This window comes from Acipenser ruthenus, chromosome 3, assembly GCF_902713425.1.
Source record: "Acipenser ruthenus chromosome 3, fAciRut3.2 maternal haplotype, whole genome shotgun sequence".
NCBI classification, from domain to species: Eukaryota; Metazoa; Chordata; class Actinopteri; order Acipenseriformes; family Acipenseridae; genus Acipenser; species Acipenser ruthenus.
Genome location: NC_081191.1, coordinates 14,393,152 through 14,412,324, shown reverse-complemented (window position 1 = coordinate 14,412,324; position 19,173 = coordinate 14,393,152). Strand labels below are relative to the sequence as shown.

The following is a 19,173-nucleotide window of genomic DNA, read 5'->3' as shown; positions in this document are numbered from 1 at the left end:
TATCTGAATTCTGCTCCTCTTCCAGGATTGAGCATGGTAAGTGCACATTTAAAAAATATATATATATATGTTTTACGCCATGCTTAGGTGGTGAGTAATGATTACATTAGTTTTAGTGATTGTGAGAGTAGTGCTTAGAAATGGAACCAGCATAAAATATTTGTGAGCTAGTTTTTCCCACAGTTTAAGTCTGTATTTCAAATAAGTTTATTTGTATGTTATATTGTTGTGGACTATCTGGCTGCTGTCAGTGTAGTTGCTGTTCTGTGTCAATGGCAGTGAACTGTGTTTATTAATTTTTAGAAAGGGAAACGGATACAATTTGATTACAGTTTTCTAATGCGACAGTGTAGGTGCTGTGAAACTCAGGAAAGCACAAAAATGCAGCACTCGCATTTGCTAAAACACTTTCCAGCATGGTGATGCAGAGTCGTTATCAACATGAGATGGGATGTCAGTGTGGTTCAACTTTGCGTACCATGTGAAATATTTCTGGGGGCGGTCCTGCACACGACCCACCCACACTCATCCACAAAATATAAAGATGAATTGAAGGGGGCGGGGGGGTGACAATTTAGCACCAGTAGGCTAGCTGGTGCTAGACTTTCAAAACAGCTTAGCACCAATTTTCAAAACGATTTGCACCCCTGATAGACATGAGCCAAGGGATAGCAGTATCTCACTTCAATGTTTCACAATTAGTGGCTAAGCTGGGATTTGAAACTGCTTCGTATTTCTTTTCTCCTAGATCATTATAAACTGAAAATCTTGCCGTTCGTTGGTTTCACAGACCCCGATTTTGTATGGATGACACAATTATTTCTGGGGTTTATAAATAAAGTGTCTACATTTTTATTTTTAAATATATTTTGATTCTTATGAGATTATTGACAATTTCATTGGTGCAGAACACTAAAATACAAAGTAAGACAAGGGAAATGAAGGTTGTTCAAGGGCTATTTTTTATATATCATATTTAAAGTCCTTATCTGTAATTTCAGTCTCCAATGCATTTAGTATGTTAGCTGAATTCTAGAAGCATGTGAGCAAAACATGGCAGACAAAGGAAAGGGTTTGAGTCTGACTCTGCTGCTAGTGTCACATGGTTATCTGCTGCTGCAAGCCATGGTCTTGGCTGATAAGAGTGGGACAAAAATGCACCAGAGATTTGTTGCGGTGAGGCATCACAGCTCCACATTTGGGATGAGTTTCCTTAGTTATAATTCCTATGAAACCTAATGCAACTTAGTGTTACCGGACAAGGTTTTTGCCAACCAGGCTTTGTGTGTCTGTGTTTAGTTTGTGTATATTCTTTGTAAACAACGGTTGGGTCTAGAGAATTCAAGGTCTTTGTTGTTGCTGGCCTGACTTTTTAGAGATTCGAGAGCAAGATGAGGTTGCCAGCAAACCAGCTACTTTCTTCAATTTTGATTTCAGCTCAAGTTACGGTACGAAGTGTTCTTATGGAGACTAAATTTGGGTCAGGATCGAGGACTCGCAGAGGATAAGCAGTGACTAAAGGGTCACCCAGTCTTCAGTTCCACCATATAGGGTGCCAATATATATATATATATATATATATATATATATATATATAAATGGTTGATATACACATGATATGACCACCCATCAATGACTTATCTTCTGTAAGAAAAAGGTGAAATCTTGATGTCTTCCCAATGCCATTCTAACATTACATATGTTACGGCCAGTGTCTGAAGTCGGCCAATGACGTCAATGGCCGGGCATTGTTGTCAGTGCCCGAGAGCAGCGGCCAATGACAGCATTGACCGGGCATTGACGTCATTGCCCAGTTTTGTCGGTCAATGTTGTTATAAAGACCTAAATAACAACACTTCTCGAAGGCTTTTCTCTGTGTCTTGAACAGTACTAATGTCGACTAACTTTTCCTTGCACACTGTAAACTGGCTTAGAGTGTATAGCTGCAGGGTACCTTCTGTAGTTCCTAGTTACTTTCGTCTATCGTACTCAACAACTGTAAAATCGCCCAGTTTTGTGAAAATATCGTTTGTTGTCGCTTTCCATTATCAATGCCACAATGCAGCGTTATAAACAATGCTTGACGTGAGCTGTTGGTAGTAGCGCCATTGCCTGAGATTCACTGGGCATTGTTGACAATGGCCAGCCAATGACCGAAGTACTCTACATTTCTGTTATTAAAATAACTTCACTCAAAATTAGCGGCCAATGACGTCAATGGCCGAGCATTGTTGTCAGTGCCCAAGAGCAGCGGCCAATGACGAGTTTCAGACATTGCCCACAACATATATATTATATAATCTATCAATCACAAAAGGTCTCTCCTTTTTAATAATGTATCCTTGCATTTCATCCTGCACCCAGACAGAAAAGCCATGCATATTAGAGGGATATTTAATTAGAAAGCACCCCCCCTGCCATGCTGTCCTGCTCTAAATCATGCCCACTGTCCTCTCTGTTTGAACACTGATCTCGCATCTCAAATGTAATCAGTGTTTGTTTTTATTTTCCTCTTTGCAGCAGAACTGCCTCCTCCTTACACAGCAATTGCCAGTCCGGAAGCTGGTGGGGTGCCAGTAATAAACTGCCGGGTGTGCCAATCTCTGATCAATCTGGATGGCAAGCTTCATCAGCATGTGGTTAAATGCACTGTTTGCAATGAGGCTACGGTAAGAAAGTGCTGTCTCATCTATAGCTTGGTTTTTGTGTTTTGTGTTTTGTTTTTTGTTTGGAATACGATCTGACGATTCTTTAATCTGACTGAGGGCAGTTAGTCTTTCGCTTCAACCCTATATTTGCACCCCCCAAAAATAACCAAATAAACCCTAGCAACGGATTGCTGCTCCATTGAATGCTGTGCTGGCAGAATGTGTGTTTGCTGCTGTGCTTGCGTCTGGATGACATAATGGGATTGTTTGAGATCAGTCATGACTGCTTTTGTTAGTCTTCCAGCAAAACTATGGTTTAGCTAAAAAAGAAGACTGTTTCTGTATTTAAAAACAAAACATTCAGTCTAACACAGAGGAGGCCAGCCTTTACTGAGCTGTTGTCCAAAGTCTTTCCTTTCAAAAAAGGCTGAGTGCCAAAGTAGTCATATTGACCTGAGTTTGTATACTAGTGGATTGCAATGATGACATTTTTGATCTGTTGTTCTGGGGATGTGTCTGCTGCTGTTAAATGGATGAATGAATGAAGCCCTCGTCCCATCCACAGAGCAGGTTGCACACTAAAGATACAGCTCCCCTGGCTTCAGAAGAGAGTGAACATTGCCTATAATATATCTATAGATAGATAGGGAGTTCCCGAGTGGCGCATCCAGTAATGGCGCTCCACGTGGAGTGCAGGATGCGCTGTATAGTCTGGACATCGCAAGTTCGAGTCCAGGCTATTCCACAGCCGACCCGGGAACGGGAGCCCCCAGGGGGCGGCGAACAATTGGCCGAGCGTCGCCCGGGGGGGAGGGAGGGCTAGGTCGGCCAGGGTGTCCTCGGCTCACCGCGCACCAGCAACCCCTGTAGTCATTGCTGGGCACCTGCGGGTTTGCCTGTAAGCTGCCCGAGAGCTGCATTGTCCTCCAACGCTGTAGCTCTTGGGTGGCTCCATGGTGAGTCCGCAGTGTAAAAAAAAAAAAAAGCGGGAGGCTGACGGCACACGCTTCGGAGGACAGCGTGTGTTCATCTTCACCCTCCCGAGTCAGTGCAGGGGTGGTAGCGGTGAGCTGAGCTTAAAAAATAATTGGCCATTATAAATTGGGAGAAAATAATAAAAATAATTGGCAACAACTAAATTTATATACAAAAAAAAAAAATATATATATATATATATATATATATATATATAGATAGATAGATAGATAGATAGAATATTTGTCATTATTGATTTACTGGCTGTACCAGTAGGTGGAAAATCACTTAATCTTTGTTTCTTTTGAACACAGATGTTTGCTGGCCATTAGTCCATTAGTCTTGGTCAAACAAAATATTTTTTTTTTAGGAATATTAAGGGTGATATTAATCACTTGCCAAAATGCTTTTTATTGTGTATGTGCCTGGTTTTATGTATGACACTTTACTTTGTCTTAAGGGCAGAGTTGTATTTTTTATTTTTTTTTACTAAGTTATGAAAATGTGTTGCACACTGATGCATTTCAATGTGTAATAGTAATTATCATAAGAAAAAGCATTCCTTCCTACTCTATTTATAGCCCATTGTTCCTCTTTTTAAATAACATTTCAGCTGTTATCCACTGTAGAGATTGCAACCTCAAAGTGTTCAAGTACTGTAATTGCCAGCAAATCTTCACAGCTTGACTCAGTAGCTTTTGTACATTCTGTCACTATCAGCAATGCACCAGCTGTATGATTTGTTTGACGAAGTTCATAATGAATTGTGGATTGAACCACAGTCCTTCAAGAGCTTTCTGAATATTTGAACTTCGTATTTAACACACTTAACTTAATTTAACAAACTATTGCATCTTGTTTAGCCAATCAAAAACCCTCCCACTGGAAAGAAGTATGTGAGGTGTCCGTGTAATTGTCTTTTAATCTGTAAAGATACATCCAGGCGGATAGGATGCCCAAGGCCGCACTGGTAAGAAAGTACATTTAAAATGCTATCAATCATGGTAAACTGTATATTTATATTTATTATTATTATTATTATTATTATTATTATTATTATTATTATTATTATTATTATTATTATTAATTTGATGCATTTATGAAAATCTGTTGTGAGGTTTTTTGTACCTTCTGTCCTGTATGTTTGTATGTGCCATTATGTGGTAAACCTATTAAGCACACCAGACTATAGCATTCAAAGGACTGATTTTTATTTTCTGATTTCTTTGATTTCACACCCACTTTCCATTTCAGTGTGGAGTGGTGCAAAGTTAGTCTTGGGTACCCAAGAGATCCAGCAAAATATCTGGAGATTTAAAGACTTGCCACTCAATGCATGTGGCTGCAGTCGCGATACGACAGATTACACCCGTACAATGGGCTTGGGGGAGGAGGAATATGTACATTTGAATGGCAGGCCTATAACTGTCCAGGTATTTTGCTGGACCTCTGGGGCACATTTTGTCCCTGGACTACAGGTGTTCTACTACGTTCAACATCATTTCAGCCAATTGGCGCACAGCTAGTAGGGATGTGCATTTGGTACATTTTTATGAATGTTTAAATGCTATGCAGGTGTCGGCATTCAAACCATATCTACATACACACACACTTTTTACATTACATTCTAGTGTATACCGATAGTCCTGGTTAGTATTTTCTAAGCAAGTAAACCCTAAATAAGCAAATAACGTTTTAACATCGCAAAGACTTAACTACAAAGTTAAAAATAATAATAATAATAATAATAATAATAAAGTATCGCAAAACACTGTACAGTACATAGCAGAAAAAAATGAGCAAACCACAGCACATGTGACGGAAGCTGAGACTCTTATATGTTTTTAAAACAAGATTAAAAGTATATTTGTTTGAGATGGCATTTTTATAATATGTTTATGTATGTATATATCTGTTTTAGTGTTTTTTTGTTGTATCTGTTTGTATTTTATCTGCATTGTATGTATGTATGTATGTGTGTGTATATGTGTATATATATATATATATATATATATATATATATATATATATATATATATACAATTTATAATAGTTACAGATGTTTACATTTTATAGTTCTTAAACTTGTTTGTTTGTTTTGTTTTTATAAATTTGCCTATTTTTGTCTTGTAAAGTGCTTTGAGATACACTTGTATGAAGGGCGCTATAGAAATAAGCTTTGATTTGATATAGCATGTCATACATACAACTGCCACAGTCAGATCATTTAAATAACAGCATACACATAATAATACAAAAGCCGCCATTTTAAAGTTACAGAAAAACCCACTAAGATAAGTAAGCCATTTTATAAAAGTGTATTTTTAGTCTTGACTTAAACTGTAATGGTCCCAGCTTCCTTGACAAACGAAGGCAGAGCATTCCATAATTTAGGAGCTCTACAAGAAAAAGCCCTACCTCCCATGTTGCTTTTGTTAACCCTAGGAATAACCAGCAGTCCCGCATCCTGTGATCTCAGAGTGTGGTTTGGAAGATACAGGGTCAGTAACTCCAGCAAATAACTAGGTGCTAATCCATTCAGGGTCTTGTAGGTTAACAGCAGAATCTTAAAATCAATTCTGTACTGCACAGGGAACCAATGTAATTACAGCATATCCATCTAGGTGTTATTTTTAATATCTATCGCCATCTAGAGCGTTCTGTTTATTTTGGATGTTTGCTTTTTACTGCCATCAGTAACGCCATCAACAGTCATTTCTGAATGTTTTCATTTCAAATGGTGAAGCATTGAACTTGTGTTTTTGTGGTATGGCAATTTTGTTTGGCATAATTAATAACATACCATCATTTTCTCGTCCGTTTCCTCAAAATACTTCCAAGCGTGACTTTGCCTGGGTCCTTTGTTTAGAGAAGCCATTTTATTAAAAATATATAATAAATGTCACAAAAAAGGCATGGATTGCATACCATGCCACAACTACTACAGCATGAGAGTGCACCAATGAAGCACCAGATCGACCGAGAATAAAACCCACCCCAGTGTCAATCTTTCTGTTGCACCAATTAGAAAAACTACTTGGATGCAACTGCCAAACCCCTTCCTTTTTATAATATCCACCCTTACTGTGGACCACAGCAGTTGGATACGTGACGGACTTCTTTGTAAGATGAGAGATTACTAAAATGAATACATTTAAAATGAATGCGTTTGGTGAAATTTGTCAAGTCTAGCAAATTATTCAATGTTTACCACTTTAGAGTTTATATGTTTAAACGTTCGAAATTCCCATCCCTAAGAGCTAGCCATTCATTTATTATGCGACAGCACAAATTCAACCCAAACTGTGTAAATACCCTCAACCTGTAATTGTAAGCATGCAATTCGACTACAGCCCAGGATAAAACCTGAATCACAATTGAATTACATGCAATTTATGTGACATGTTTCAGTTCCAACACAACACATCTTGGCTTTGTTACTAAAATGCTAGAAAAAAAATTCTGCACATATTATGAGGTGTTTTCCTCACTTGTGTCCTTCACAAGTCTGTCACCATTTCACACGTGGAGTGGGCAAATATTCATGTGTTTTTTTTTTTGTTTTGTTTTGTTTTTTGAGAATCTTCAGTTATATATTATATGCTCCTCCCAATTTTGTGTACTCTTTTTTTTAAAACCTCACAACATGGTTGCATGGCACTTTTTCATTTTTCTACTGTTTAAAAATGAAGGTAACATGTTTACATCAACAACACCATAATGACACTTTGTTCTTCTATGTGAATCCCACAGCAGACGAATAATCAACCTGAGCCCTGTGATGGTGATTCCAGAGGAGCAGCCTGCACAGCCTGCCCTGCCAGTCCAGCCTGAAGGGACTCGAGTCGTGTGCGGTCACTGCGGCAATACATTCCTGGTATGTGCCCCCCTGCCGTTAGACAATCACTGATCAATAGCAATAAGGTCAAAAAGTTGTGTCTCTATGCAAGCTTGATGATCTTATTATCATTTAACTTTTCAAAAATGCTATTTTGTTTATTAGTTTATTTTTGTAAAAAATGTATTGTGCTTTAAAAGGTTCTCTGAATAGTTAAACCCGGATCAATACTCCAATAGCTTTAAATCATGCAGCAATTCTGTTTTGGCATTATGAACTTCACCACTAAAATGCATTATGTGTTGTTTTGCCAAAAGGAAACCATCTTTATAAAAAAAAAATGTAAAATATATAACCTGTTGTCCTAGTGTCTTTGCTTCTTATTTCTTACCAATTATATGTGCTTATGTAACATTTTCCAAAGGAAAAAACTGTTTATATTTGCAAATTGCGAGCAGGCCGTTGGCTTCCTTGCTTTAAATTAATTTGGTGTTGGTTGGAAGCACACTCTGGGCAATATGGTTGTGGGAAAATGACCTGAAGATGCAGGAAAAGAAAGGGCACTTTATTAATGAAAGGCTGGTTTGCTAGTTCCTATTTTAAATGATTTAAAACTATTCTTAAATCACTTTAACATATTTAGTAGCATCTTAAAATGTAATTTCCTAGCTATCTGAAGCAGGAACTTGAGTTTCAGGGCTGAGTTCTTAGTTTTCACAATTAACATTATCAAAATGATTCCTGCACTCTTCTTACTTTCTTTAGAACTGACTATATAATTACTGGTCCCTCTGTTGGTTATTTACTTGTATGTTAGATAGTAGGAATGCAGTTAACTCAGACTGTGGGCATAGTGGTGGTTTTAAAAACGTCACAAAGTGAATCTAAAGTTTGGATAACACATGATATGTCCTACCCTTTAAATACCAAGCCTTTAAAACAGGATTTTATCATGTATCATTAGCAAAAACAAACTGTTTTGTACTGCCACTCCACTATCAGTTAAGACTTTTAAGAGTTAACAAATTATAAAAGCAGGTCTGTTTTACAGCACAGACTGCCTCAAGAATGACCCTTTTGAAGCTTGATCATGTTATTCCTCACAGGGCACTGAGTAAGCTGCTTGGTTATGATGTAAACCAGGGTACATCACGTTGGAGAAGTCATGGGAAATACTTTAGCTAGGAAATCCCAATCTGATTTTTTTTTTTGTGTGTGTCTGCATTTTTTAAATATAGAGGGCAACCCTTTTATGTTAGTAGTGTGGCTTGATCTATGAGAATCTGTGTTTTTTGGTGTGTGTTTCTTCAGAGGCATAAACATCTTCTCAGGCTTGACTTTTAATGCTTCTTTTATTTATAGTGGATGGAACTCCGATTCAACACGTTGGCAAAATGCCCACATTGCAAAAAAATGTAAGTTCTGCTTTGTTTATTTTATTTATTTTGGAAGTTAGTAGTACTGTAGGAGATGGCAGATCATATGGGGATCATGACTGGTCATGGTTTGGTTTTAAAAGCCAATTCCAAATCCTGAAACAAATTAAAGCAGTCTGTAATACACACTGAAGTGAAATGTAAATGAACGAGCAAGAATTTAATGACGCAAAACATGAGGGGTGAGTTCTTTCTCATCATCAACAAGCTGTACGTAGGGACCAATGAAACTGAAACCTGAGAGCAGCTTTTTAAAAAAAAAATAACCTGGTCATAAGTCACTGCTGAACTGTGTTAAGCATGGAGTAGACCCTGTGAGAACCATAGACAGGGAGGTCCTGCCTCAAGTGTATTTCAAACACAAGTGTTCAAGCAGGCTCCCACTGAAAATTAGTTATGTCATACCAGTTATGCTATATATATATATATATATATATATATATATATATATATATATATATATATATATATATATGTTTATTATATTAGCTCATCATCATGACTCTCACAGCTGGTCTGTCAGACGTCTTGTTTTTAGTAACCATTTCATAAAGCCATGTTTATGTTAGCATAACATTAGGCTATCATTTGTAATATTAAGATTCAGAATTAGCAAAAAATGTATGTAAAAACCCCCCAACATATACAGTAAGTGGTGATATCAACTCTGTATCTGTTGTTCAAAAACTGGAGCGTTTGGGCTGCCCAGGGTGGACGTGCTATTCAGACGGACATCTTGAAGACCTACAGAAATCAAGATTAGGGCAGCTTAAGTCCATTGATTTGTTATGATTCCAAAAGAATGTATTAGAAATCCAGTCACATGCTGAGCGTATGAGGTCTTGTTCCAAGACTAATTAGTTAAGCCTGCTAACAGCTTGGGTCATGTGTTGCACTGCAAGCTTCTGCTGACTGAAATAATATATAATCGCACATGTGTTACTCAGTGGGAGGATAGGATAAGATTTATTATTATTATTATTATTATTATTATTATTATTATTATTATTATTATTATTTACAGATCTGGCTTTGGTTAATAAAACTTCATCAGCTCAGAATGTCATTCATTCTGTTGCATCTATATCTGTCAGAGTAGAACAAATTGCATTAACGATGTATGTGCTTGCATGGCAAACACTGCTTCTGATCAGTCGGATATAGGGTTGGCAGGAGGAAGCAATCTGATATGGTTTATCCTTTAACACCCTTTCCCATCACCTCCACCAACACAACCAGATCAAGAAATCTGTTGCTTCTGCTGTGCCAAGTTCAGAGAGACTGCCAGTGAGGAGTGACATCACACCCATGTCTCTGTTATTGCCTTCAGTTTTCCATTTTCCAATTCCATTATTTCAGGTTTATACACGCAAGGCTGTTTCAGCCAATCGGACCACAGATTGTTATTAATTTAAATGATGTCATGATTCTTCAACTAATTCACTTTCTGCCATCTGTTTTAAACATCCATTATCTGTTTGGTACTTTTTGTAATGCACTCATAGTAGTTAAGTGCCATTTAAAGATCGACTCCCAAAGATAAAGGCTACCTGTTTTGGAAGATTTGTCAAGTATTGTTATTGCATTTGACAACACCTGGACTGTGTTAGTCAATCAAGCTAACAAATATTCAACTTCTTTACTGCTTTGAATGACTAAACCCCTGACTCACTGAAATTAGTACTAAATGCTAGAGGGTTTTAAAGGATCACATTAGTTCACATACAGAATTAACAAAAAAAAAACAAAGTATGCTTGTCCTGAACTAAAAGGCTGCCGGCAGTTTTTGTCTCATTTACAGCAATGAGGTCTGTAAATTCAATCTCACAGATTTAACCTAATCTGGATACTGATAATCGGGATTGCTTCTTAAATGGGATATAATTGGGAGACTGTTCTTCCCAGTGCTGTTTATGTTGTTTAATTGGGATACAGTATTTTGAAATGATGAATGGAGATTGCTTTTCAGAGCAAGACAGGTCACGTAGCACAGTGCACTGAGTACGTGATTACACTGTGACTTGAGGTAAATTGCGTGAACCACATTGAACTCTTGAAGGAGCTGGAGTCTCCTGTGGTTTCCCATGCTGCTGTTGCAAAGAAAGTTGGCGTGTCAACATCGCAGGTGCGATTAAATTTTGTTAGGAATAAAAAAACATTGAGTTGTATTTTAAATTAGGTATTTAACATTTAATCATATGCGATGTGATGTGATTTCATTCTTTTTCTTTTCATTAAGAATAAAAGTGTGTGACCTAAGGTCATCTCAACTGCCCCTCGTTTAATTGGGACAGCCACTCGTTGGGGATGTTTTTCCTTCTCCTAAGGCGTCCCGATAGAACATAAGAACATAAGAACATAAGAAAGTTTACAAACGAGAGGAGGCCATTCAGCCCATCTTGCTCGTTTGGTTGTTAGTAGCTTATTGATCCCAGAATCTCATCAAGCAGCTTCTTGAAGGATCCCAGGGTGTCAGCTTCAACAACATTACTGGGGAGTTGGTTCCAGACCCTCACAATTCTCTGTGTAAAAAAGTGCCTCCTATTTTCTGTTCTGAATGCCCCTTTATCTAATCTCCATTTATGACCCCTGGTCCTTTTTTCTTTTTTCAAGTCAAAGAAGTCCCCCGGGTTGACATTGTCTATACCTTTTAGGATTTTGAATTTTGATAGAGCTACATCATTCTTTTGGCATTTTCTTCTTTCATTTTGCTGTTAATCTTATGAACAATAAAATGTCCTTTTCCTTTTAAATTACTGTTTATTAATGTATAGTTTAACATTTTTGTAACTATTCATCTGCTGTAGGTCTGTCAAAGCGCGGTAATAAGAGAGGGAGAAAGGGTATTATTTTAGAAAGTATACACTTTCTGTAATACCATTAAAGTGACGGGTTGTATCTGCATTTCTAGGGCTGTAAAATATATCCTAAATATTTTGGTGGGGGGGTGGGAGGAAGTATTTATGACGCCCCTTATTTGGAGCAATGACAGTGCCACAGAATCTTTTAAATTCCACAAAGAATACACAGTTATAGTTTGCATCCCACCTCCAAAAGCCTAGTACTCACTTGGAAAAATTCTGTGTTTTAAATCATAAAAGCAAATATGATGGCTGTGTCTGTTCTTTGACATAAAAAAGACACTGCAGATGCTGTAATCCTTCCAAATAGCTTTTTATGGGAGCACTACAGGTACAGAAAGCTACAGCTGTGGGTCAAGATTATGCAAACATTCCAAATGATGTTTGATAGTAGATCAAAAGGTTCAGCCAACTCTTAATGTTTTTAAAAACATGGCCTGTCAAGCACTGAGATATTAAAGTAACCAAGGCTTTTCCTAATAAAATAAAACTCTTATTAGCATAATCAGTTTTCTCTAGATCCTTTTAATCTTTTGTTTTTCTTTTATGTGCCACCACACTGTTATAGTTCTATACTGTGCTCTTGATGTGACCTCAGTGAAACCACAGTGTCGTGGCAGGTTTAATCTGTTTTACCTGCTTTAACCCTGTAATGCCCAAGCATGTTTGAAATGAGAAATGCTACTTTGTTTATGTAACTAGATTCCGTATTTTTATTTATTTTTTCTGTCCGGCAACACAGTGTACTGCATATGAAAAATTCTGACTTGTGAGACCGGATTTAAAAAAATAATATTATAGAGGGGTGGCTAAGCATTGTATCACATGTGATAACGAAAATGACTTTACAGAGTAAAAGTGTTTATGCTTTTTATGCTCCTGGAGTGTCAGGGAAAGGATGCTGTACCGCACTCTTATAAGCCAGGCATCATAGGCAATATAATGTATATCGTGCTGATTAGGGTTTTAAATTGGGCAGCCACACCTTATTGATCTGCACCACACATCAAAATAAACTGAATTCACACCTAAAAGAAATAGAGACAACCAGTAAACAGTGGTATTATGCATGGTTGAAAGTTTTCTGTCTGTAGATGGAATTCTGTCAAAATGTATTTATTTATTTATTATATTTTATATAGCGCTTTTCATACCGAAGTATCGCAAAGCATTGTACAGTAAATAACAAAAAACACAATACATTAAAATAAAAGTTCCCAGACATATTGTCTGCCACAAATAGAAACATATTCAAATAACAGATTAAAAAAGAAACGGTTGAAAGTAGCAAATAAGTTACATTAAAACCCACTAAGATAAAAATGCCATTTTATAAAAGTATGTTTTCAGTCTCGACTTAAAATGGCCACTCCCAGGTCCATTCCTTTTGGTATAATATTTTTTTATCGTGGAAAACTGTAAAATGTTTTCGCTCGCACTTGATTTTTGTGACCTGTTGAACTGTAACTTAATTGAGACCATAGGCGCTTAACCCATAGTGCACAGGGGAGGCAAACTACATTTTTTGCTCAGTGTATACACACAATTATTCTATGTTTTGTTATGGTTTTGCCTTTAAACGGTTTCAAGTGTAAAAAAAAAAAAGGAAAACAATTCAGAAGATTCCAGAAGTCCGACATTGATTTAAAAATAAATAAATGAAAAATAAAAAAAATAAAAATAAAAACCACCACACAATAAAACTCACCCTACATGAACAGTGGTTTGACCCATAGTCATCACTGGACTATTTACAATGGCTAACATTAGCAGCGGTGTGACTGCAACAGAAGATGCTGGGCAGTTTTTGGAGACTACAAAACATGATTAATAATTAAATATAGGCTAGGTATATGTTAGTTAAGTTTGCTTTTATTCTCTATTAATTAAATTAATCCATTGAAAAAAAGGCAAGAGAGAACCAGACTTTTTTTTTTTTTTGCTGCTGGGCCATGAACGTTTTTTAAGTTCAAAACCAACTCTAAAATAAAATGTTGTTGCTGTTATTAAGCACTAGTAATAATATGAAGCAGTGGTATTTCAAAATAACAGAAGCCCATTTCTGTTTTGAAGTAGGATAGACTGTTGTTTTTTCCATTAAAAACTTGTCATTCTTAATTGAAATTCATTTTCAGTTTAAGTCTCATATTGAAGCATGTTGTGTAGTACTCAATCAAACCAAGTAGAAATTCACTTAAGATGCTTTTCAAGTCAAGTAAGCACTATCAGCCCTTGTTAAATATTTTAAGTAATGTACACGATCCAAAGCAAGTGCAAAACTGGACCCAATATTTACAGTAAAAAATATAAATTAAAATTGGCAAGAAATTACTTGGTTGCAGTAGCCGCAGCTACAATATTGTTTTAAGTTCTTTTATTATGCCACCAGCCACAATATGAATCAATAAATAATTAAATACATATGTATTACTTGTCATGACGCACGTGCATCAACACATAAAATTAACTGAATAAGTAAAAACAAAACAATCCGCAAGTGTATGTTAATAAACTCTAATAATAAAGTAATAGACATACTAACGTTAATCTTAAATCGCTATGTACTATGAAATTTGCTGGCGCGTGTGTTTCGGGCTAATTTAGGGTTAATTTAACGTTAATAAACTGTCATAAACTAGCTGGAGCATTAACAATGGGAAGAATCTGTTTCGCAGGCGAAATGTTCTCTTAGGAGGTGTTCCTATACGCAGAGACTACTGTATAAAACAAAACAAAAAAAAAACAGCTCTTGACTGGATCTTCCTGCAACTAACTATATATATATATATATATATATATATATATATATATATATATATATATATATGTAGTTAGTTGCAGGAAGATCCAGTCAAGAGCTGTTTATATATATATATATATATATATATATATATATATATATATATATATATAATATATATATATATATATATATATATACTGAGCATCAAAAGAAACATCACTTTTATTTGGATATAATTCACTAGATGTGATAGAAAAATGACAAACTTTGTTTTAGAGCAGGTGCAGTGACTTTTTATTATGCTAATTAACAATTGCCATCACGAAGATGCTGCAAAATGACCTGTCGATCCTGGTCTCCCAGTTCGTGGCCTGTCATTGACAGAGTGTGTCTGGTTATACCGTCTTGCCAGGTTTAAAAATTCCCGGCTGTGAGCACCCAAGATGGCGAGCCACAGTACGCTGCCCTAGTCCAGCCTCCAACATGCCGATTGCACAAAGGCGCTGCTCTTTTGATAGATGTGGCATATTGTTTTTTTTCTGTGATTTTCTTTATTGCTTTTATTCAAGCTTGCAATTCAATAGCTGAATTCACTCCATATCCAGTGTCCAATGAACTGTCTCACAGATTTTTTGTGGGTTGTAGTAGTATATATAGGGAGTCTGAGAGAAAAAAATGACACCAAAGTTTGGTGCTTCTTTCATTTGTTTGGTGTGCAAGGTAATCAAACATGCAATCTTCAGGTGTGAAAAAGTTATTGCCCCCCCCCAGTTAACTCAACCCAATTAAAGGGATAATTAGGGTCAGCTGTTTGAGTACTTTGGTTAACAACCAGGCCTGATTTGTGCCAGCCCTACCCAACATAAATCTGACTAACTTTTGCCCTTACCATCAGAGTGAAGTTGTCAGCACACAGGTTCAAGAGGCACATAATGCCACGAACAAAAGAAATTCCTGAAGACCTACGGAAAAAAGTTGATGCCTATCAGTCTGGAAAGGGTTACAAAGCCATTTCTAAGGCTCTGGGGCTCCACCGAACCACAGTCAGCATCATATTGTCCAAATGGAGAAAGTTTGGGACAGTAGTGAATCTTCCCAGGAGTGGCCATCCTACCAAAATCTCTCCCAAGAGCAAGGCGTAAAATCATCCAGGAAGTCACAAAGAACCCTAGAACAACATCCAGGGATCTGCAGGCCTCTCTCGCCTCGGCTAAGGTCAGTGTTCATGACTCCACCATCAGAAAGACACTGGGCAAAAATGGGATTCATGGCAGAGTAGCAAGGCGGAAACCATTGCTCACTAAGAAGAACATGAATGCTCATGTCAAGTTTGCCAAAAAGCACCTGGATGATCCTCAAGAGTTCTGGAACAATGTTCTATGGACAGATGAGTCAAAAGTGGAACTTTTTGGCCGACATGGGCCCTGTTATGTCTGGCGAAAAACAAACACTGCATTCCACAGTAAGAACCTCATACCAATGGTCAAGCATGGTGGTGGTAGTGTCATGGTTTGGGGATGCTTTGCTGCATCAGGACCTGTACGCCTTGCCATCATTTAAGGAACCATGAATTCTGCTCTGTATCAGAGAATTCTACAGGAGAATGTCAGGCCATCCGTCCGTGAGCTGAAGCTGAAGCACAGCTGGGTCATGCAGCAAGACAATGATCCGAAACACACAAGCAAGTCTACATCAGAATGGTTAAAGAACAAGAAATTTAAAGTTTTGGAATGGCCTAGTCAAAGTCCAGACCTAAAACCCATTGAGATGTTGTGGCAGGACCTGAAATGAGCAGTTCATGCTCTAAAACCCACAAATATCACTGAGTTGAAGCAGTTCTGCATGGAGGAGTGGGCCAAAAATTCTCCACGGCCCTGTGAGAGACTAATCAATAACTGCAGGAAGCGTTTGGTTGCAGTTCTTGCTGCTAAAGGTGGCGTAACCAGTTATTGAGTCTAAGGGGGCGATTACTTTTTCACACAGGGGCATTGGGTGTTGCATAACTTTCTTTAATAAATAAATGAAATATGTATCAAATTTTTGTGTTATTTGTTCACTCGGGTCCCTTTTATCTAATATTAGGTTTTGGTTGAAGATGTGATAACATTCAGTGTCAAAAATATGCAAAAATGCAGAAATTCAGAGAGGGGGCAAATACTTTTTACAGCACTGTATACTGTGAACAATGTGTTCTGTTTTTGTTGTGGTAGCCAACTGGCAATATGAAAGGTGACCCTGGAGACAGACATACTTTTTGAAAAGTAGGCAGTTTATTATAATTTATATTTTAAATTGTTCACACTGAACAAACACTTTTCATAAAAAGAAAATAACAAAAGAAAACCTGCCCACTTGGGCCCTAGCTAAACTTCTTGAGGGCCCTATGCTCGGCCTTGCATGGGCTACTCTCAGTGCAAGTGAAAACACAATTATAAACAAACTGTTGTCCAGTCCAGGTTTTACCAATCTCCACCGAGTTAATTGAAGTCACCTCTTTGAAGTCTTCAAACACAGATACACACAAGGTAAGCAACACATTCACAAGTAATTTTTTAATCCACAAGTGAATTGGTTGTAACTATAGTTTATTCATTTTCCAGGTTTTTGTTCTCTCCACACAAGAGTTTGGCGCCCCTCTGGCCCACACAGGTACAGCAGGTAGGTGCAGGTTCAAAATACAGTTGTACAGTCCTTTCTTGGATTAAAACAAACCTTTTGTCCTTTTTCAGGTTCTCTGGAGACCTCTACTGGCGAAATCCAGGACTACAATCAGCTCGTGCTTCAATGTCCTGGCTGGTACATAACACCGTGACTAAATAAAACACTAAAACAGTCAATGTCGTTTGTAATTGTTGCACTTCACCTTTTTTGAGCAGTTCATTAAGGAAATAAGTCTAGCTTTTTTTTTTTTTTTTTAAAGCAAATGCTATAAGACCACTTGTCTTTATCACAGTCCATATAATATGTACACGTTGTATTCCTTCACAGTGGTTTCCACACAGGACACACAGTCCACGTTGTTTATGCAGGTTGCTATTTCCAAACTGTTTCCACACAGGTCACACAGTTTGTTTGGGTTTAGAAAATGCTTCCACACATGTCACACAGTTCAGCATTTAAAACAGTCAATTGAAAGATACACGCCTCACAGTTAACACGCAGGTCAGTTTAAAACGTCCACCCTAAAAGACGGGTCTTCTTAAAACAGTATCACACAGAACTCCGTTTCAGAATCCACGCACAATAATTCACACAGAATAATTGTTGGCAAGGTTTTCACTCATAACCAACTGTTTGTGCTTCCTTTTGCTTTTGTTATACTATGTTTCACAAACTGGTATAACCACACCGCTTTCCTCAGGCAGAAGCAATACAAAAGCATGACACGCCTTTTCAAAGTCGATCTACACAGGCGCCTTCGGACTTGTGTATTTAAAGCCGTCCACTCGTAAACGCAGCTCGATTCCGCTCTTTCTCTCTCTGTACTGCAGGCCCTTTTCGTCTTCCCTGCAACCACGCTGTTAGACCACACTCTACCCGCCACCTTCTGCTTTACTGCTACGTTTCCTTTTAAACACAGAATTCCCATGGACAGGTCACCTGGCTTTTAACCAGCAGGATTCTTGTAATTGAAGTCCATTATTTCCAACCCGCGATTTACACCAATGACAAACGTCTTTCTTTTCTTTTGAATACAGAGGCAAGGCCTAGTATCCCCATGTTTCTAATTCCTTCTTGTATTAAAACGGACTGTTTGTCACTAATATTATATGATTTGCATTTGCTTCAGAATTAAGTCTTTTTTTTCATATAGTAAACCGATGCTTCTGACATGGCAAGTATTTTGAACTGCATTACTTAAGGAATTACCTTTTAAAAGAACAGTACTTGCTTTTCTTTGTTTGTTTGACACTTTCCTTTAATAAACTGCATGTGGGGATTCTAGGTGTAGAATTAGTACTAGTTGTGCCATTTGGTGCTACTTGCATGTATTTGTAATTAATGTGTGCTCAGTAAGTACATATTGAACATTTTATGCTGAAACACCTGCCCAATTTTGTCGGCTTGCAATTACTAAAACTAAGCAAGGTTTGCTTGGTTTCTTAGAGCTTATTAATTGGCTTTATTTATTTATTTATTTATTTATTTATTTATTTATAAGTATAATTTTGCCTCTCCATGCTCTGCAGTTAGTCCTTCAGTTTGCCCCCTCCCTCCCCGCTTTTTAACAAAGTTAGTCACCTATGATTTGAGATACAAAATTCTTGGACTATTGCTGCTGACATTGATTAAAGCATTGTTTTTAGAATGAAACACTCGCCTATAGGTACCAAAACTGACTCGGTGTTACTGAATAAGCAAGTTTACTAGTCTAGAGCTTATCTATACTTGAAAAGTGAGTATAATTTAGATTTTTGTTATTATACAGTTCAATAAACTGTTAATGCAAAAGCTTTGTTTTTAAAGTTATTAGTTATCAACATTGAACATTATGTCAAACACCTAATGTATTTGAAAATTGTCAAAATGGTCCTTGAAAAATGTATATTATTTGAAATGGGCATACATGTAAAACGTTTGAGTAACATTAACTAGTCTCGTGTGATTTATCAGGTTGATCAATCTGGTAAAATGACAAGAGGTAATCTGAATTTCTTTTTCTACAAAGTCA

The 19,173-nt window shown here is 37.2% G+C and overlaps 1 protein-coding gene and 1 long non-coding RNA gene across 2 annotated transcripts in view; both read left to right on the top strand.

The window, feature by feature from the left end:
- LOC117395030 (type 2 phosphatidylinositol 4,5-bisphosphate 4-phosphatase-like) overlaps nucleotides 1-19,173 on the top strand; it is a 28,753-nt gene that overhangs the window by 8,283 nt on the left and 1,297 nt on the right. Inside the window, exons 2-5 of the mRNA XM_033993871.3 lie at nucleotides 2,521-2,669; nucleotides 4,487-4,593; nucleotides 7,377-7,500; nucleotides 8,824-8,876. Coding sequence (XP_033849762.3) covers nucleotides 2,521-2,669; nucleotides 4,487-4,593; nucleotides 7,377-7,500; nucleotides 8,824-8,876 — 433 coding nt within the window. The remainder of the gene's footprint in view (nucleotides 1-2,520; nucleotides 2,670-4,486; nucleotides 4,594-7,376; nucleotides 7,501-8,823; nucleotides 8,877-19,173) is intronic.
- On the top strand, nucleotides 14,717-17,412 carry LOC131710597 (uncharacterized). Its single transcript, XR_009312484.1, has 2 exons — nucleotides 14,717-17,150; nucleotides 17,231-17,412. It is a non-coding gene; the product is annotated as an uncharacterized LOC131710597 (long non-coding RNA).